Here is a 21,138-nt window from a genome sequence, read left to right as displayed (position 1 = left end):
GTAATGGAGTCTGAACGACTCACTCCAGTGATCAACAGCATGAGCATCGATCTACGCAACTGGAATAAGATGACACGTGTCAACCAGGTCGGTGAGCCTGACCACCCGATTCTGTTTGTCACTGACTGTGACAAAAATATAGAAATGGGAGAAAGGCTTGTTCGAAATGAGGTTACTGGGTGTCTTGGGACCGAGTAGCGGTATCAGTGTAAGCTATACCGTATGCTAACTCTGTGGGCTAGTTGTCTAAAACGGATCGTAGTCCGGACTATATTACGCGCGCGCACGCACACACATCGGACTAGTGTTCCTGCAGTCAATATATTTTTCGAGACGTTATGGCCACAGTCGTTCTTCCCAAACGAAATTCATTTAGTCACCTTTAAAGAGACTGACGCGGTATGGGATAACCGTGCGTGAAGGGCAGAATTTAGTGGAAATACAGCAAAACATGACTGATCCTGTGCTCACCAGGCTTAAGATCGGTCTACATGAACATCTTGTAGTCAGTTAAAGACTCATATGCACAAATCGGTCATGGTAATACATGCTTCAATGAAAAGGTGTTATAATAAGTAACGCACAAGGGTTGTTGTGTAGAAGTTAACTTAAAAATGAACAGTTTGCACAGCTAAATAACAGTGGTTCACTACACTGTAGGTATCGCCCTCTCTCACAAGACCCAATACACAGTTCTGGTACTTGACTTGAAAGGACATTCAAGTGAAATATGTTCATCAAACAGGGCAGGTCGATTGCTAGTCGAGCTACAGGTTTTAGCGTCTTCCTTGTCAATGCTTGAATAACACCTATATCCTGTTTATTATGTCCCTAACTCCGAACCTTCGCATAACAAATTCCATATTCCGTGGTCGATGGGTTTGGTATCGTGGGAGAGAAATGAGCTGGTTCATATTTTACCGCCTTTGCGGCCATAATGTGGAATTATATACACATGGGGAAAGTATCGACTTTAAACCGCCTTCTAACCATCTGTGTTCATATCTTAATTGAGTTTGGGTAATTATTTTGGCCCCTCGGACACACGTGCTACGTGATTAACTAAAAACAACACACAGAATAGGTGTACCATACAAATATGGCATTTCAGTAACTTGTCGATAACTTGGAAAATCAAATGATTTTCTTCTTGATTACGCTTCGTCCACGGCTGTACTGTGCAAAGCCCATGATACTTGTATCCTTCGAGGAGGCAAGTCTAGATAAGCGGACAATGCAGACTGAGGACTCCAATCTCTTCATTATTTGCTTTTAGGAATTATCATTGAAACGATTTAGGGCCTCCTAACAGGACTATGTCTGCTGTAATAACACATGGCAAGTTATTGACCAGTACACAAATTACGTTGATGACAGTCAGCGTTCAGGTCGACAAAGAGTGACAACTCCGATCCTGTATGAAAGAGACAACCTATCTCGGTCTGCACCCATTCGTGTCAAGTTGCTCGTCAAGACAGTGGTTTCCACATCAATATTTGTTCCACAGAACGGTCCGAAATCGCGTACAAAGCGGACCTATCTGTTGTTATCCCCAGTGAATAGGGTGGTCAGACTCATTGACTTGGTTGACACATGTCACTGGTGCCCATTTGCGCCGATCGATGCTCATGCTGTTGATCTCTGGATTGTCTAGTCCAGACTTGATTATTTACAGACCGCCGCCATATAGCTGGAATATTGTTCAGTACGGCGCAAGACTTAACTCGTTCACCCATCCACTATCCTAAGTGACTTGGTGTCACTGTCATGTAACACCACTGGAATTTGACGCTATGGGGAAGGACGCACTCGTCTTGAAAATACTCGATTGCTTTTGTCAAGGACACGTGGCCGAGCTCGTGTTTTGCGCCGCAGAAACACTATATGTGTCATAACAGAATATATCGGACTTGGAGCAAGTTTGGTGGCGGTTCATTGATGGTGATAATTCCGTTGGGTCATTTTCTTGTCATGATAAGTTATAAAGAGGTTTATATATAATGCTCGTCGTTTCGTTGTTACACACGAGGCTTAATCCTTATGTAAATTGATTTTATTGATTATTAATAGTGCTGAAAATTTAGATAACGCTAAATCCACCCTGTAATAGGGTGCTCAAAGCGCTACAAAAAAAATAGTAATAATGTTTGAGTATAGTTAATAGTACAATGCAAAGAGTGCAGTGCGGTTTAAGATGTGATCTGATGGCAAGAATAGATGGGGACTGTTTTTTAAGGCAAGGGACAGTTGATTACACAACAATGGAGCACAAACACTGAAAAAAAACGCTTTCCATAAGAGTCAGATCTCAGTTGTATGAATGGTTTGTGGGGAGTTAACAGTTCACTTTGATGTTCTGGAGACATGTTTTGTATTAACAACTGCTTTGGAAATGTATAACCTTTACGTACTTAAACTGACCTTAGATTTAACACAAAGAAACTCCAGTCCAATGAGTATTTTCACGTTATGCTGAAGAATATGCGCAACATAACATATTCAAAATATCATAAGACATGGGAATCCCACACGAATAAAGTACGCAATATTTAATGAAAACAGCTTGATATTTTCTGGAGTAATAGTAATTGGCAACCAAAAAGAAATCAGTATTCCGTCTTGGTACCTGTAATATGATTTTTTGCCCGAAAACGGCTATGTACTAGCAGTCTAAGTAAATGTAGCCTCGGTAATATTCGTTACCCTACTCTACTTTGAAGTGTAGCGGATAGTACTGAGACTACGTATAGGCTGGTGTACTATCTGAATTCATGATTGCCGGAACTAGGAATTCCTGTTTGTAAATCCACCCTTTTCAGTTGAAGGGAAATAAATGGACATCTACCTATATATGCATATGCATGTATGGGTATGTGTGTACATGAATATCACTGCAGTAATTATGTTGTATAGTGGGAACAAAAATGGAAAGAAGTAAAAAAGTTTTCTTTCCCAAGCGTGACATTAATGTTCAGAGCCACTGACGTGAGCTCTATCTGCTAGACATTGTGCAGAAGTTACCTCCCTTTGAGCACTCGTTACGCACGGCTGCACCCACAAACGAAAAGTGTGTGCATCGATGTTGGTTCAAGACAGTGTGTGAACATGTTAGAATGACACTGCAGGCAATATGGCTGTTTGAAAAGGTATCGCTGGTGAGATCTAAACTGCTAAATTGTTAGTGGCCGACGATCGTGGTCTCATGAAAAACGAGCAGCCTGGGTTTGACTAACACTGGCCGACTGGGTTCCTGTCACTGTGTTTTCGAATAATGTAAGGTGGAATGTAGCAGTGTTCCTTGCATGTGGATCACGCGTCCCATACAGTCAATAACCGAAAGTCGACGGTTACAAATTTAACCATTTCAAATACTAAAACTTTGATATTTTCTAGGCTCGTGTGTCTGTTTGCAAACTGAATCTAAAGAACGGGTTCATCGAAACACAGATGCGCGAAGGAATTTACTTCACTGCCTGCACAACTACTACCTGCCGACATATACACATTCTGCTCTAAACCCAAATGCTGCGTGAAGTTTTTGACAAACCAAGGAGACTCCCGATTCACATTCCCCTCACATGAGCCGTCGACAAAGAACTCTCTTGTGGAGAGGGAGTGGATTGCCTTAACCAATCAAATTTCGTCTCATAATATGACGCAGTCAAAACGAGGCCCAACGTGCAGCTTGTCGGCTGCTAACATAAAAGACAGGGCGTTTAGGCAGGCAGGTAGTGTTTGACTGAGTTGTGTCGTTGGCACTTGCCGTGTTTATATGAAATCATAATTTTGCTATAGATTCAGGATGTCTACAAACGGAAATGCTAATGGCCACAGTCACGGCGGAGCAGATGTTTTGCAGTGGAAAGTTGGATTGATTAATGATGGGAAGTATTTGACAGCGGAGACATTTGGATTTAAAGTCAATGCCTCAGGATCGGGCCTGAAGAAAAGACAAACTTGGATACTAGAACAAGACACAAAGGATGAGGTAGTGTACATTAAGAGTCATTTGGGACGTTATTTATCAACGGATAAATATGGAAAAGTTACATGTGAGACAGAAGCTGGCGAACTTGAACATTCTGAAAAGTTTGTCGTTGAGTATGCCAAGGATGGAAGCGGTCGATGGTCATTCAAAAATCCTCAGTTCGGGAATTATTTAGGGAGAAACGGTGAAGAGGTGCAGTGTTTCTCTAAGATCGCCGGAGACACTGAGTTGTGGGTTGTCCAACTGGCAATTCACCCCCAAGTCAACCTTCGTAACGTCAATCGCAAACGTTATGCTGTGCTCTGCGACGACGAAATCCAGTGCAAGGAAAACGTTCCATGGGGTGAAGCTGGACTTATCATTCTGCATTTTCACGAAGGGAAATATGCCCTGAAAACTTGCGACAACAGATTCTTACACAGAGATGGCAGTCTGGTAAATGAGCTTGAGGATGATGCCAAATTTACGCTTGAAATCAGGTCAGGTGGTACCGGCGGCCTTGCCTTCAAAGACCACAATGGATATTATTTAACGGCTGTTGGATCCACAGGAACCATGAAAGGGGGAAGAAATAAGGCAGTTGGAAAAGATGAATTATTCACTATTGAAGATAGTCACCCGCAAGTTGCTCTCATAAGCACAAACAATAACAAATTTGTATCAGTCAGACAAGGTAAAGTGTCATCTGTTTTCACCTTTTTAGAGTATATAGATCTAAAATCAGCTGTATAATATATTTATGTAATATCAATAATCATAAGTTATCTATACACGCCGCCATATAGCTGGAATATTGCTGAGTGGTGCGTAAAACTACACTCGCTCACTATTACACATACGAAATGAATGACAGCATAGGGATTCGTTACTGTTGTTCTGCTGAATATGATGTTATATGTGCAATGTAAACCACACGTTCATTTTAGTAAGTCATACGAATTCCTGTTTCCGCCTACACCCTAGATTCTTTTGGGTGGATTACAACGCAGACTGTATTGACACTATCTTGAATGTGTGTAGATCGCGTAGATCTAGCCAAGTGCGAGTTCACAATGAAGGCTTCAGTGTTTATCAACTCATAGCCAAACTGATGTTCTCTTTTTCCAAATCAGTATTGGACATTTCATTTGGCATATTTTGTGTGAAGTAGGTGCACATGAGGTATCATAGCTAACAAGAAAGCCACGAAAGAGTTGCCTGTCAATGACTCGAAGTCACTGCACAAGCACCACAGTAAAAGCATGGGCGCACGTGCTTTTTTGAACTCGTGTAAAGAGTTATTTCACAATATTCAGATGGATTGCCTTTGTCTCTATAGTGAAGGTTTCTCATATCGTTCCTGTTGTTCTTCCTCTTGTGTACTTTGTCAAGTGTAAGAATGACCTCATGACAGCCTAGGATGTTACATGTTCTTAATACCTCGTCACCCAAGATTATGAAATATTTTCCTATTTATACACAGCAATGTTCCTGTACTACCAGATCTTGGCATAATAGCTACATGTCTGCAATTTAGTGTGCAATATTGCACATGCGATCTAATCTTGTGGCAGTATATCAGTTAGCTGTGATATTGGTCCGTGATATTTAGCACACATCATTTTATAAACTTCGCTGTAGTTATTTTCTGTCTGAAAAGGAAATGATTAGGAATTTCATAGGAGAAAGACAGGCAAGAATATTATTGATTAATGTATACATGTAGCCGCTTAAAGGTTGCCATGGCGACTTTCACAACCAGTCGCATTTCACAAAACATGGCTATTGCATTTAGCGTCCTAACAGTCGCATATCATTCGTATCTATCAAGTTCACAGCAGCCTGTCATAAAGCATTTACTCAGCGAAACAAACTTGATATCATCTTTTATTCTGTACATACGTTATGATGCTCTAGCCCGTGAATGGAGCAGGTCTAGATTTTCCAGATTTTCATGACTAAGCCTTTCTATGCCTTCTAGTATCTTTTTCTCTTTGGAGGTAGACTGGTATCAGATTTCGGCTCCTTTCGTCCCACATGCTCCTGCCCGTGTCGAAGCAAAATTTAGAAAGATATAATGTGAGAGTGAGCAGTTATTAGCTGTATCACCACACATGATACGTTTGTTAGTATGTGAGCATGGTGAATAGTTGACTGCACCATGAAAAGACAACACCTTTTGGTAAGGTGTTACGCCGATGTCAACTAATTCGCCGATTCTGATATATATCAGTCTTACGTATATTACTCTTTTGCTTGAACTTGCACTAATGTGGTTGAAGGCGCATATGATGCGGTCAGTGAAAAGCGTCCACCGACACATCATGATGTCAAATGTAACGTAAATGTGTCTAATAGTTTCTTACGTAATACGTCGACTTTTAAGTTAATGTAGACGTGCATGTTTATTGTTGGTTATGTGTTCACAATTACATGTTACCTGTTGAGCAATCGCATCGCAGTCGTTTGTTTTGTGACGTTTGTTTAGAATGGAAAAGGGACTTCGCGCGTCCTACTCACCGTTCGCAGACGTAGATTTGCCAATTTAACGAGGATTAGGTGTTGTCATGAATCCTTTATACAACATGGTCGAGTAGCGCCCTTGTTGGTTGAGCCAATGCATCCCCCGTTTCAGGAACGCGACCAGCCCATCAATAGCTACGAAACAATATTGACATATCCTGATGATACACGGAATGTTTGGAAATTTAGCTAAGCATGTATAAAGTTTCTAAGGAGAGTCTTCATTCTGACCTTCAGGAGCAGGGCCTGTAGAGTTAGATCACCAAAGCAACAAAATTCACGTAATCCAACGTTTGGCCAGAAGTAGGGAACCATGCGGTAACTTTTTTTTCTGTAGCCCCTTTGTGGACGAACATGAAAGGAAACAGTCTAAAAGTCGATGGAGGTTTGTGTATCATGGGGTGAAATTTACATATGGTAAATAAACGTATGTGCTTTATTTGATCTTGTACCTGACAACTGATTCGTGGTGGCTTCCCTGTGTAGTTTGTATTTAGTGTAATATGTTGCTCCTTTCAATAGACATTGTTTGTTACTAACATCATGATGTGTTTTGAATGGAGAAGTACAAATTTTCTTAGTTGTAAACCTTTCTTTAGTCTGGATTACACATATGCTGATGAGGGGAACCTGAAACCCTTTAGTCATATTTGCCCTGATCATAGGCATAGATGCCATCGTTTTCTCCTCCCTCAAAACCCTGAATGGGGTGGAGGAACACAACTGGTGATTCCGAGAATCATTTCTACGTCTCCGGATCTAAATTAATGATAGAGCCTCAAAATAGAAACATTATTCATTGTTTTATTGGGTCAGATTGTTCTGTCATTAAAATTCTAGTGTTCCTGTGGCTAGTTGCGTTCACGGCAAGGTGAAGGGTGTCTCTAATTACAGACTTTAAGTTCACTTGAGAGAGCTATGGAAGCTAACAGAACTCCTTCGCGTGCCAGGATGGTGCACAAGGCGGACCTCTTTGTTAAATATCTGAGGCTGTCATTTGGTGACGACGAGGATGTCGTTTGCCTGATATTGATCAATCAATAAATCTGAGAGGTCCTTGAGATAGTTCATGTCACCGCCACTAAATGCTGACTCTGTCTTTAGTCGAGGTCTGGAGCCCTGAAGTAATTTGCCAACTGACCATGTCTAACAAGCATTATGTAATGATGGTGTCGAAAACACAGATCTTTTGTGTGCTATATTAAGTCCTGTAAGTTTTTTGAATGACAACTGATAACGGGTGAAAATGGACTGTGTCTGTCTGATGTGAACTGTGTGATGGATAACGTTGTACAGCATGGCAGACGATGCTGGCCACTGGCAAATGTGTTTGATACGTACTGTATTTCACACCAGATTGACAAACTTTATGGATAACAACTTCTTTATTACGATGGTGCGACCTTTCGCTACAGATTCTTGCACCGGTGTCAAGCAGAAATGTATGTAACATACTGTGGAGGCAAACTTCTGAAAATGCCACTCAGAGAAGTTGTATTTCATATCACTAGGGTTGCGAACTTACATCAAGCACTAATGGCAAACGGAAGCAACGTCTACAGACCCAGTTTCTCTTGAGTTATTCATCGACATTCTATTTATATGATCCATGATTGCTTACATAGAAGTATAATTCATACACTAATAATGACATTGCCTTGCTGAATTAAGAATGTGATCAGTTCCTTGCTGCCCGAAAGACTAATATCACTTCCCTATAATTATAATGCAACAATTACTCAGTTCAAAACAGGCCCCTCCCCAAATATATCATTGTCTCCATATGTATTAAAGTGATTTAGTCTATGATAGAACATATGGGTCCGGAGGTATTGAGGAACAGAATCAATATTTACGGTTTCACGCATTATGTGACTGAACCTAGACAGAATGTATTTATACAACTACAACGAAAGAATGTCCCTATCTCCGCAAAACAGCAAGCAAAACAGGAGCCATAGTAGAGGAAGCGGGCGTCTTTCACGACACTGTTTACGATCCGAAATCAAGGCGACTCCAATCACGTAATTCTGTCCTGATGACCGACGTTGCCGTATTGTTTTTTGGGTTTTTTTCGGACACGGCAAGGTGTGTCATTTAGGCGACCGGTCAGGTGCCAAGTGTGAATGTAACATGAAGTTACATACATAACTGTTGTTCCTGCTCATGGTGTCATTGTACAAAAAGTTAACACTCTTGTAAGTCAGTGTTAAGGTATGGACGTTTTCAGAGCATAGCAACTTACAAGTTCATTCATGCCTGTCCTTGCGTCTCAGGAAAGTGTACTTGTAGGGATAGGTCTCTGCACCTTTGGATGTTGATATTAAATGACTAATGTGGCTATGATGGATGATCATAGTGGTCTGCTACATTTTTCACACTACGAACTACAGTCCAGCATTTATTATACTAAGCTGTGACTAAAGTATAAGTTTCAAGTTTACATTGAATTAATAACCCCATCATATTATGGTGCTTTAATAACCTGCTGTATTTGATTGTGTTTTAGGTGTTGATCTGTCAGCCAATCAGGCAGAGTTATGTGACAAGTCAACATTCCAGATGGAATATGACAAGCTCACTCAAAGGTGGTCCTTCAGAACAACTGCAGCAGACAAGTACTGGGCCCTGGAGTCTTTTGGGGGAATACAAGCTACTTGTCTCACTGTGTGAGTTTATTTATGTATGACTGGAAATGTCAGTGTTCCAGGATAGATGTTAAAAAGATCTTTTGATTTTGATCTGTGTACATAGGCTCCATACTACAACACCATAACAGATCAGTCATTTTAACATTTCAAGCTGTATGAATATTGTTAGTTAAGACAGAACTTAAATAGAACTGAACAAATTTAACATGTTCAAAATTGATTACATTATATATGAAGTGACCTCTGAAAAGGTGCACATACTAGCTGTGTAATCTGATGCAGAAACAATATAACAGCACAGAATTATTGTGAAAGTTAATTTATTCATTTCTGAGGGGCAGTGGGGTAGTCTACTGGTTAAAGTGTTTCCTCCCCATACTGAAGTCCTATGTTTAATTCCCCTTATACGTGAAGACTATAACTGGTGTCCTGTGCACAGATTCTGCTTGATTATTGCCAAAAGCAGCGTAAGACTAAACTCACACAGTATGCCAGACTGTTGGTGAAAAGTGAAATAATTTACATTCAGAGATACTTTCAAGCAGGTTCACATGAAAGCTATCATCCTTGTTTACAGTATCTAAATGTAAAGCTTTCTCTAAATGTAAAGATTTCTCCTTGGCAATTTCAGGTGCAAAAAGTCCTTGTTTGGTGTGGAGTTCAAGGGGGATGGAACCATAATTATCTCTGCAGATAATGGTAGCTATTTGTGCAACAAACAGACTGGAAGCATCTTAGCCAATATGGAAAACCCAGAATCCGCCACACGCTTCACACTGCGCATGATCAACAGGCCATTCCTTATCCTCAAGTGTGATTTTGGGTTTGTGGATTTAAAGTCTACTACATCTGCAAAACCGGAATTAGTCTGCAACAAGGCAACATATGCAGTCACCTTCTTGGAACCCCTGGATGATGGGAAATATCACCTTAAGGGTAGGTATGACTGACATTTGTCTATGTCAGTAGCGGTCACAATGAAACTGAAATGATTGACAATTAAGGGTGAGCATATGAATATCTGATTAAGACACCAATGAGTGCTTATACTGCTATTACAAATTTTTCTGGTATAGTAGCTATATGTTGATTGATACTGCATTTTGAAACGGTTTATTCATTAATATTAGGAATATCATCATTTGCATTAAAAATCCTGAATGTTCAGTCAAATATGCAATCGGCTGATAACACTTAGTATAGAAATTAAGCCTTTATGTTGAGGTCACCTTGGTGTTCTTGCAGTTAAATTCACTCACCATTCTGAAGGTGTGCACAATTTTTTTGCAAATTTATTCACAAATTATACATCATCTGTAATATGGTTGATTATGGAGAAATCAATTTTATTCCAAATACAAAGTCAACGTTCTTATGATATTTTTGTTATAGCAACAAGTGTTCAGAAAACAACACACGACCATAATGCACTTATATTCCCTTTCAGCTCTGAACAACAAATACTGGACTGTAGCTGATGACAATACTTTGCTGGCTGACTCTGACACTGGAACCTGCCCCTTCTTGATAGAGTTCCGAGGACAGTCTCTCATCACCATCATGGCCCCTAATGGAAAGTACCTGAAGGGAGAACAAAACAGTTTTGTTGCCAAAGGAGAGGAAATTGATCCCTCCACTCTGTGGGAGTACTAGCTCAAACACTGGGAGTACTAGCTCAAACAGTGGGGGTCAGACAGGCAAGCCAGCTGGCTAACTGAGTGACCCACAAGCCCGTGTGGACCACAACCAAACTGTGCTTTCATGTATAATGATGATGTAAAGATCGCTGGCTGGGACCAATATTCAACATTCAGCCACTTTTCTACTATATATTTGTTGCCAGTGTTACACCAGTAGTGTTATAAAGGTAACTGGGCAGATTTTAAATGCCGATCATTAATCAGTGGATTTATGTACAGATGAAGTTTCCATGTTTTCCCCTTTTGGGTGATATGTATTTCCATCATTTTTGTACTTGAGAAGATACACTATTGCCAACAGTTGCCAGCTTCTCTCTTGAAATGTTTTCATCAACATGCATGGTGGTGCTCCATTTCCATGTTGAAACCATGTGGATTCATGCTCCAAACCTTCCCACAAAGAAACAGATGAAGAATTATTTTATTAGTAATGTATTTACATTTAGTGGACCAGTAATATTTTCAGCATTATGTCACTAAATTGAACAAAATTTTCAACGAACAAGTTTTCTTCCTATGCACATAACCCAACCCATTTCTGATCTCCTGTTAAGAGTCGCATATATGTTACATGTTCTTCATCCTTCCATTACACATTGAGATTAGCCAGAGCAGTTGTATAGCAACCTATGCCCTTAACATATCAACAGTAGTCTTCAGTCAGCTTTACCCTGAAGAAATCAAACTGTTAACTCAAACTGTAAACTATGTATTCTACTGTCCAAATATGTTGTTAGAGATTTAGCTTGCTACTGTTACATGTTTCTAATTCTGGAAGATTAATATATGTTACAAAGGTATCTGTAATTGTTCCATGCTCGTTGCTCACATATTTGGGACTGGTCAAGGATTTGTGTTTGTTGTAACAATGTTGTTACTGAATTGAATGGGGAAAAAAATGATGCAAAGGATATCTCTGACAGTGGCTGAACTATGATAGGTCTGAGAAGTCTGGAACTACTTTGGAATTATGAGGATTGTTGTTCTCAAGGTTATGGGCAAATAATTTGTCCAGAGGTTCAAATATGCTTTGGATGGACAATACGTCAATCTTAAGTAGATTCATTTCTTTCAGTTCCTATTCTCCCTGCATGAATGATGTATGCTGCTTCACTCCTAAACGGAGAGTGTATTGTGAGTACATGATATGTACTCTTCTATATACAGTGGATGACAGACCAATGCTAAGATAGCGCCTCTTTGTGCAATGCTGTTATAACCACGATCAGTGCTTTGATATGGACCTGTATGTATGCAACTGTTCAGTCAATAAAGCGCTTGAAATTTCAGAAAGAAGTTCTTTTTTTCATTTAGAAACACTACAGATCGCCTTACTGATATACATTGCTAACATTTATCATTGTGTTGGGAGGGCAGGATTATAATACCACCACCGACTTGTCAAATTTAAAATCATGTATCCTTGGTTTTTCCGAAGGTGTTTTTCTATTCTGAGTGAGTGAGTGAGTTTAGTTTACATAGCACTCGGCATAGCTGGCCCTGGTCTGTAAATAATCGTGTCTGGACCAGACATGCCAGTTATCAACAGCATGAGCATCGATCTGTACGACTGGGAACTGATCAAGTCAGCAAACCTGACCACTCAATCCCCTTAGTTGCCTTTCACAACAAGTATAAGATCTGTACTGTGAAGGCATCTTGATTTCCCCTTCCTGCAGTGTGACTCATTGTCACTTTTTCATCCGTAGACATATATCTATTTCAGGAAGAAGACTTGTTAAATTATCTCAGACTTTCAGACATGACTAGAAGAAGTATCATAAACCATGTAGTATTTGATCTGTAAAGATGTCAGCAAATCAACTTGTTATTTATTCTCAATATTTAGGACAGGAGGATCTGACACTGGAATTTGCATGTCTCTCCTCCTTACCGGTCTTTCTGAGAACTTGTCTTTGCAACTATAGGAAAGGAGTCATGGCTACGCATGACTGCCGTTATTACGGGTAGAACACGCATTGTTTGGGGGAGTCGTGATGATGACAAGATGAAAATAACTTCACTTATGACTAAAGGCACGATGTGTAGTTCCTATATTTAGAATTTTGTTAAAATAGACGGCTCCTGATAATTCGTGACTTCCTGACTTGGTTATTCAGCTCAAGGTGATCGTGGTGGACGTTTTGTTACCTGTGGGTGTATTCTGGAGACTTCCCCGCGTAATGACTATGTACAGCGTTCATCGAGACTGTTTGTCGTTCACTTCTTCAGAAAGCCCGCTCAAGCGTTTATATATGTTTCAAATCTGGATTTTAACGCCTTGCATTTCGACTCGTGGTTAGCTGTTACTCAGACTGCTTACATTCCCTAAGCCGTTGCAGTAAAACACCCAAATCGTATGAAACCAGCGCCCGTCATGTTGAACAAACCCAATTCAACGGTAAGCAGACGTCACCATGCGGGTTAGGACATATAAGGGTCGTCTGGTATCGATCTGGTGCAACTCAAAGGGTTGGGGTCCTCGCAAACAGTAGCACTGTGTTTACTGGCGCAAGTTCTCAATTTGCACTGTGGGATAAAAGTCTTATCCGTGGAGAATTCCATTAAATAATTCAGTTCTGGAAACAATGTTGATGTCGCTGATTGGTAGAGCTTGGAAACTGTCAGCATGACCTGTTCAAGGTCACCATGTCAAACTGAGATAGTTTTTCGCGTAGTTAAAGGTAAATCTGTCTAAACTGCAGAAGGTCATGCAGACACTGTGAACTTGGCATGATGATGCCAAGAAAGGTTAAATGAACATTAATTTCTTTGTGAATTAGCACCAGTAGAATGAATGTCATGAAATCAAAACTGGTCACGAATTACTTGCAGCTCTCTGCCAGCCCGTGCATCCAATGAGGGGGACATCACGGACTGAGTGTGATGGTATTAGGTTTATTGACTCGCATAGTTTCAGACATTAAACGTCACATTCAGCATATAGGAATGTGAACCTCACTAGACATAGCAGGAATGAAACAATCAAATCCTTTTAAACTGAACAGGAGGCCCAATGAGAAGGGAGTTTACGAACCAGGATGACTTGTATCATATAGGGCTTTAGCATTGCAGAAAGGGTTGGGTGGAAGGGAAAATAATGTGAGACCGACGAAGGTGTTCTGTGTTCGCCATGTTTTACATGTTGATCAACAATTTGCTGAAGACATGTTGTGAGGGAAGGGAGGGAACTGGGGTGTGGGGAGGTTGGCCATGCTTCAGCTACGTCATCGTGGTCTCAAAATAATCGAATTTGGTGCGCCAAAGTTGACAGCAGAAGCACCGACGTGGGCCGCTGGAATACAACCTTCACCATATAACACTTTGTAACTGCGCCCTTCAATTCCAGCCAATAGACTCTTGTTGGTCTTTTTGTTGTTAAATGACACACTCTGCTATAATACGATGGTCAGTGATATACACAAGATTTGACCAAATAATTGGTCTCATGAGTATCTTCCATCCACATACAACGTGTTATAAACGTAATGTCTGTGGAACCTCCCTGAGAGGCACTGGGTCAGGCTGAGAACCTTGATCCGGAAGTTGCCACTGAGTGTGCGTAATGGAAACGATAGCATTGACACTTGAACGACATCCGCGGTGTGGTTAAAATCATAACTTTAAACATCATAGCTTGGAATGTGGACCACAAATTGCTAGCTAATTAAGTGAACAACCCTCTTTAATGACTGTCCAATAATGTGTCCTTAATAAGCATTAGTAGCCAAATAACATACGTGATTATTGGTATGACATGGATATTTACGTAGATTTGTGCTGTACCAATAACGTAATTGCTCTGACATATTTCACTCATTCATCCAAACTAGACGCGACAATTAATTCAACGTTTGTGCGTAGTGAATATATGTTAGCGTGTGATTACTTAGTGTGCAACAATTACAACTGGTATTTCGTCATCGTAATAATATTCCGTTTATTATTATAACAACGATAGACACCGTATAGCGATTTTCACAAAACTGGGTTTGAGCTGCAGCTGGTAAAACGAAATCCCCGAACGTGCCGTGATCTTTACTCTGCTTAAATGATATATAATGAGGAAGGTATGACTAGTCTTCATCACTGCTACCAAAACAATCGAATATCAGCCACGGACACCAACGTCGTCAGGTAGTCGGAAAACGCCCCGTAATAAGTAGTAGTGTTTCCCTAAGACGGAACACGGACTGCCGTTTCAAAATCACGTGTTAACATTTCTTAATCATCGACTCTGCGGCATGGAGGTCACATGTACAGGGAATATCACGTGCACGCAAGGTGGGAGAGTGTATCAGTCGCATTGAACAGTCTCGATTTCTCTTATTTTGTCTGTATTTCATTGCGGTGAGAAATCTGCTGGGGCAAATCCAAACTAGGTATTAATGGAATATCCATTTCCGGTTTGCTTGACGCAAATGTTCTGATTAGGTATGACAAACAAGCCTACGACATGAATACGTCTGCGCATGCGCAATTCTAAGGCAATATGACCAGCATGGCAGGTTTAATCATGACTTGGCTGTGTTTGCTTGGGATAAGAACAAGTCGATATGTTTATGGATTAACTATTTTGAGATTGTTTAAGAAAAACTACCTCTGCAAACTCACTCTGACGGAGATTCTGCGTGGAGGGACGGATTTGGACGGTCCTCCACACCTCTGTTTGATGACAGAAGCCGACAGTCGTCTGGACTGACACTGTCTGACATTACTGAAAATGTTGCTTGTTAAACGTCGTGGCATCTTAAAACCAGACATGTACTTGTCCCAAAATAAAAAGAATAGTTTCGAGACTGCTATACCGAGATTTATAATGCCACGGTAGGACGATACTGAGGCTACATCCGACACGCAGTTTTCTCCACACGCTCTGCTGGTTCGGCAACGTTCTATTGTCAACCATCGCACGCCTTTGTTAACAGAATGACAAGTATCAACTGAAACTTGGAAAGAGAACTAAGACCCTGGCAAGAATAATTTTTGTTTTACGACGTTTTAAACACTGTCGTTCGTTTGTTGTTGAACGCCGCACCCATGAATATTCCAGCTTGGTGGCGTCAGTCGGTAAATGTTCGAGTCTGGATAAAAATCAACAGTGATCAACAGCATGAGCATCGATCTACGCAACTGGGATACGATGACACGTGTCACCCAAACACAACATCGCAGCCTAACCCTATATTTTCGTAGCGGTCTTTGCCCTACGATTGTCGTAACTTCTGACGTAAAAATAAAACTGTCGCAAATGCATATTTTCGAAGCAATCCAATATATGTAATATTTGGGATTTCAGTTTCTTTGTAAAGTACAAATTCTAGTACTTTTTAGGTTGAGTCCCATCCGGGATCCGCACCCTCAAGAGTCACAACCTAGACTTTCGAAGGTCTCTTAGCGCTAAGATCGTCGTAAGTTAATGTTACTGCATGGCACTTACGACGCTCTTAGCGCTAAGAGAGCTACGAAAATCTAGACCCAGGCACCTAATCGCCAACACACAAAGTCAGCCGCCTAACCCGCTCAGCCACCGCGACTTCCACTAGCTATCGTAACACTTTCGATATCCTCGCGACAGGTATCTCGTAAGAATATTTCACGATAGTATGTTCAAGCAAGATGTGGGCGGTGGGGTAGCCTAGTGTTTAAAGCGTTCGCTCGTCACCCCGAAGACCCGGGTTCGATTCCCCCACATGACTTTCTTACCACGGGTAAAACTATAGTCAACATCCAGTATGAAATAAAAGTCATATGTCGGTTTCAAACATGGAAAATGTCTACCGATTATAAAGCTAAGAAACTGCCTGCTGTTTAGAGAACTAGGCGACCAAGTCACACCCTTCAAACTATGGGAGAGATTACCAGGCAGAAAACGGGTTCCTTTTAGGGAAAGTACGGTTCTAGTTTAATCTTGTCTAGCCTTGCTCTAAGGCTGTACTGAATGCTAAGCCCACGCATGTACAGTAATTCTATCCTCCGAAGAAGCAGCACAATCTTAAGACCTCAGTCTGGTATTTACATATTGTATTTATAAACTATCATTCAAACTATTACTATCTTATAGACTTGTGCGAGTCTAAATGTAGCCCTAAACCACAACATTTCCCCAATCGCTCAACCCTTTTCTGCAATTCCAAAAGTAAGTTTGGATTTCTCGGAAGTTGTAAGCACACAAGGGTTCCTTTTCAGTTCTTATTGTTGTTAGTAAGTGAGTATAGTTTTACGCCGCTTTCAGCAGCAATATTCCGATATTCCAGCAATATGACGCCGGGGGATACCACAAGTAGGCTTCACACATTGTACCAACCCGGGTTTTCGGCGTGACGAGAGAACGCTTTAACCACTAGGCTACCACATCGCCCCTTTAATGTCGTTATGTGTTTCTACAAAACGTATATACATTCAGAAACTGAGTGTTAGTCCAGGTATGGTACAACTACATTGGCGGGTCCAGGTGGAGGTTTGAAGGGTGACCCTCTCCCCTGTAAGAAATTTTCCTGAGGATCACTCCTCCCAAACCTCCGGACTTCATGATGTATGTGCACACCCCCTTCTCCAGAAGCCTGGATCCGGCCCTGAAGTAGTTTGGGTTAAACAAAAGAAAATATATGTCCTACGTTTCATTACGCGTGTAAAACAGACACAGCTGTTCATGGTATGATCATTATCTGTTGAAAACGGAACTTCAAATAAGCCAACATTGTGTAATAAGGTGTGTCTTCAATTAAATGTTATACACGGGCAAAATTCATCTGGAATACAAGCAAAGGAGAACGTCCCATAAGGTTTGGAGACTCTATAGACACAATTCACCAAACCCAAATCGGGAGACCTTGTAAAAACACAAAACACAACTTCAAAAGGAACATTTACTAAAGTGGATTACGTTAAGTAAACAACTGCTGATTTACAAACATCCCAATCAGCTTAGCGGCGGGTTCAGTCAAATGCTTGCTACAAGTAAATTACAATGGCTAACAGTTCCGTCTAAATTATTCAAAATCTTATTTCGTTTTTATAGTCAGCGATGCTTTTCAATTTTTCATCACAGACGTTGGGAAAATACTCTCAAAGAAACAAAAGTAACAATTGTTAGAAAAAGATACATATTTGTTCATTTTATTGAATGCTACGCGAATGTCGTGAATGACAGGAACCAGTGTCATACGGTGAGTATATACCTAACGCCACTCGGTAAACACAAAAGACGGAATCGATCCTTACAGCCACGTCAAAGTAACAATTTTGAAAATTCTTGAATAGCTTTCAATGATGTTGGTTCATCGCTTAAACACGCACGTTTCTCAGTCTTGAACAAGTCAACGAAGGTTTACTGAGAAATACGTGAGAGACATAGCAACTTAAGAAAAAAAACATGCAGAAATTAACAGAATGTCTCTAAGTTCATGGTGCAATTTTCAGCCCCCCTATGAAACGTTTCAAATAACTCATGTTCCAATCAGCATTTGAACTTGGAACCGTTCGTATGACTGGTTGATCTGACATAACATCTTGTGCATTTTCAGAGCAGAAGTGTCTAACGAATTCTGTTGCCTAAGAAACGTCGAACATTTTGTTCAAACCTTTATTCAGTTATAATTATTGCCAGATATTTCTATCATTAGAATCTTTGTTGAAACTACGCCTACACAGAAAAATGAAGTTGTGTATCCATTAAAATAGTCCTCATCCTGTAAAGATCTAAGGTCATAACAAACCAGAACAAAACCCATACTTGTTGTCTCTTGACTGTTATGATATAAATATTCCAAATGTTTGTGTCTGAATGCAAGGTAGAGCAAGGATTGTCGCAGTTTTGAGCATACCATTCCGTTGCATTTCTCGAAAAAAGTTTGGTTTCATGTTTAGGAATTCGTTTGAAGCTAGATCCCATTTCTCATGTTCTCTGAGAGAAGCTTTAGACAGTATCCCAGTCAACGGGCCGGCCAGTGCTGTTATGTTCCAGTACATTTCCAGTTCCAGTCGCAAGTCGTGCAATTCCGTAAAACAAACAGAGTATATACCCCAGGGAGACATGCAATCCAATCGCTGGTCTCCAGCAGCTCGTTAACCAGTAACCAATTAGCTGTCCAGACCTTACACAACAGGAGATCATGTTAATGATGGACACCTAAGAGGTGTCAGGTCACAGGACTTGAAACAAGACAAAAGCCCGATATTGTACAATGCAGCTGGGGAAGCGTCATTGAAAAGTCAACAGTATGACTGCAGAGGACAGAAAGTCAAACAACATAATTAGTTTGATTGAGAGATTTCTAAATCACAGATTTATTTCACTAAATGTCACTGTACTGATCGAACATAATCACACATGCTGACAATTTCAGTATTTCAGTTTATTCCCATGGTCAGACTGACAAATTTAGCATTATTAGTATGGACTTAGAATGTTCTGGATGTATTTTTGGCACCGTTTCACATGTATGGTATGTCCCACGGGTATGCAGTGAAATTCAGAGCACTGACAGGTAACCTATGATCAGTAGGTTCCACTAAATGCTGTGCACTTAACCAGTGCCTTCCTCCTGAATATGGAAGATTTTCAATGATTTCATATTGAAACTGTCACACTGTTGGATATCATGCATTCCAGTATGAAAACAATCATACACAGTCACAGACTTGTTCTTGAATATTCCACAGATTCAAAGAATGCACTGGATCATTAACACAAACTGGATCATGGACAAGTGAAGGTCTTGGTTGAGGAATAGGGATTCATCTGTAGTTGAGGCTATTAGCGACTGTCCAGTCCGTCTCAACTTTGCCTACTGCCAAGCCTTCCTTGCAGTTCTAGAGCTTTAAATGAAGCAAGTCTAGATCTTCAGGTTGCATCTCTGATCTCCCCAGGACTCTTTTCCAATTAAAATGGGTTTGTTGCTATCAAAATTATATATATTCAGAGACTAAGCCTTAGTCTAGGTGTGTCTTCTGATTTTCGCTAAGGTACAAATCTGTATGGACTAATGCTTAGTCCCTGAATATATGGACTAATGCTTAGTCTATGTATATATATAACTTTCATGGTAGCAAATAAATCAATTTAAAATTCAGTCCTAATGCACGTTAGTGTGTATGTTGTCAGTTCTCACACTGAAAGGTAAAATGCTTTTGTCCTTGAAAAAAACTTTTGTCCCTAAAAAGAACTTTTGTTCTGAAAACCTGACTTTATTTTGTAGTTTAACAACTCATGTATCAGTCTGATGAATCTGGTTCACAACTTCATAAAAATGCTGACAGTGCTAAATTAATTAGTCCACATTCTTAATTAATTATTGATGTCTCTGGTAGAGGCTGATCAGATTTAAGATCATGGTCACAGTGTATGTCACGAAGGGAGCAGCTCGGGAATTTTGCAGTCGATGACCCATACAGTTCTCTGCTGGTAGATGCCTCTTGGTGGATGGTTGCCATGCACTGGCTTGTCCACCTTGTTAGACTGTCCAGAGCAATGTAGTGGTATTTTCTCTATCCAAGACTTTGGATAGCTCAAGTTCAAGTATCAATAGTTATTGTAAATGTGCAGCAGTAGGTTCTTGTTTTCTGTGTGTTCCTCACCATAATTTTGTGTCATATCCTTCCTCTACAATATGTTTACACTTTTTGACACTGACCTGTTTTTTATACAATTGCACCATTTTGTACCAGTGCTTAAGGTCACTTAATTAGGAAACAGTCTTAGAAGTCTAGAAATGACCAACGTGACAGCTAAATTACCAGATTTTTGTGGAAGGTCCTTCAAAGTCCACTAATAAAGCATAAATTAAGTGCAATGTTCTGGGTTCACTCATGGCCATTGATACCTTCTAAATGTTTGATGCCTTCTAAATGTTTGATACCTTCAAACTGTTTAGACATTATGACTGCATCTAGACCCATTTTAAAACATGTATTTGAGTGCATGTGTATGGCTTGATGCTGCTCTTTTAGCAATATTCCAGCCAAATCATGGCATGGGACACCAGAAATAAGCTACTTTGTACCCATGTAGGGGATGGAACCCAGGCCTTCGACATGACAAGCAAATGCCTTAGCCACAAGGCTACTCCACTTCCCCACATGTATTGAACCTGATTAAAGTAGCACAGTATTTATAAAATATATAACATTTGATCTTACCCAAAGCATCCAGAGATCAGAAAAAGAGTTGCTAAGGTCATTTACTGAATATTTGTTTCAATAAAAAGATTCATCTGCTTTGTTATCTCTATTTCTCTCACATCCTGGGCTTAGAATTTTTAAGTTCTCTTGACACTATGACAGTCATAAGTGCCAT

General features: G+C 40.3%; 1 protein-coding gene across 1 annotated transcript; it reads left to right on the top strand.

Moving 5' to 3' along the window:
- The first annotated feature begins 3,038 nt into the window (after window positions 1-3,038).
- Window positions 3,039-12,137, top strand: LOC137284742 (protein singed-like). The gene is made up of 4 exons (XM_067816673.1): window positions 3,039-4,661; window positions 9,000-9,159; window positions 9,773-10,077; window positions 10,589-12,137. Exons 1-4 carry the CDS (start codon window positions 3,803-3,805, stop codon window positions 10,792-10,794), a joined length of 1,530 nt encoding a protein of 509 aa, XP_067672774.1. The 5' UTR covers window positions 3,039-3,802; the 3' UTR covers window positions 10,795-12,137.
- Window positions 12,138-21,138: the final 9,001 nt, after the last annotated feature.

Source organism: Haliotis asinina, chromosome 5 (assembly GCF_037392515.1).
Source record: "Haliotis asinina isolate JCU_RB_2024 chromosome 5, JCU_Hal_asi_v2, whole genome shotgun sequence".
In the NCBI taxonomy this organism is placed as follows: Eukaryota; Metazoa; Mollusca; class Gastropoda; order Lepetellida; family Haliotidae; genus Haliotis; species Haliotis asinina.
The sequence above is the reverse complement of the archived record's forward strand: the minus strand, read 5'-3'. Positions and strand labels throughout refer to the sequence as shown.

Coding starts and splice junctions, on each gene's coding strand:
- LOC137284742 (XM_067816673.1), top strand. CDS start 3,803: ATGTCTACAAACGGAAATGCTAATGGCCACAGTCACGGCGGAGCAGAT. Junction 4,662..8,999: donor ATTTGTATCAGTCAGACAAG/GTAAAGTGTCAT, acceptor ATTGTGTTTTAG/GTGTTGATCTGTCAGCCAAT. Junction 9,160..9,772: donor CAAGCTACTTGTCTCACTGT/GTGAGTTTATTT, acceptor TGGCAATTTCAG/GTGCAAAAAGTCCTTGTTTG.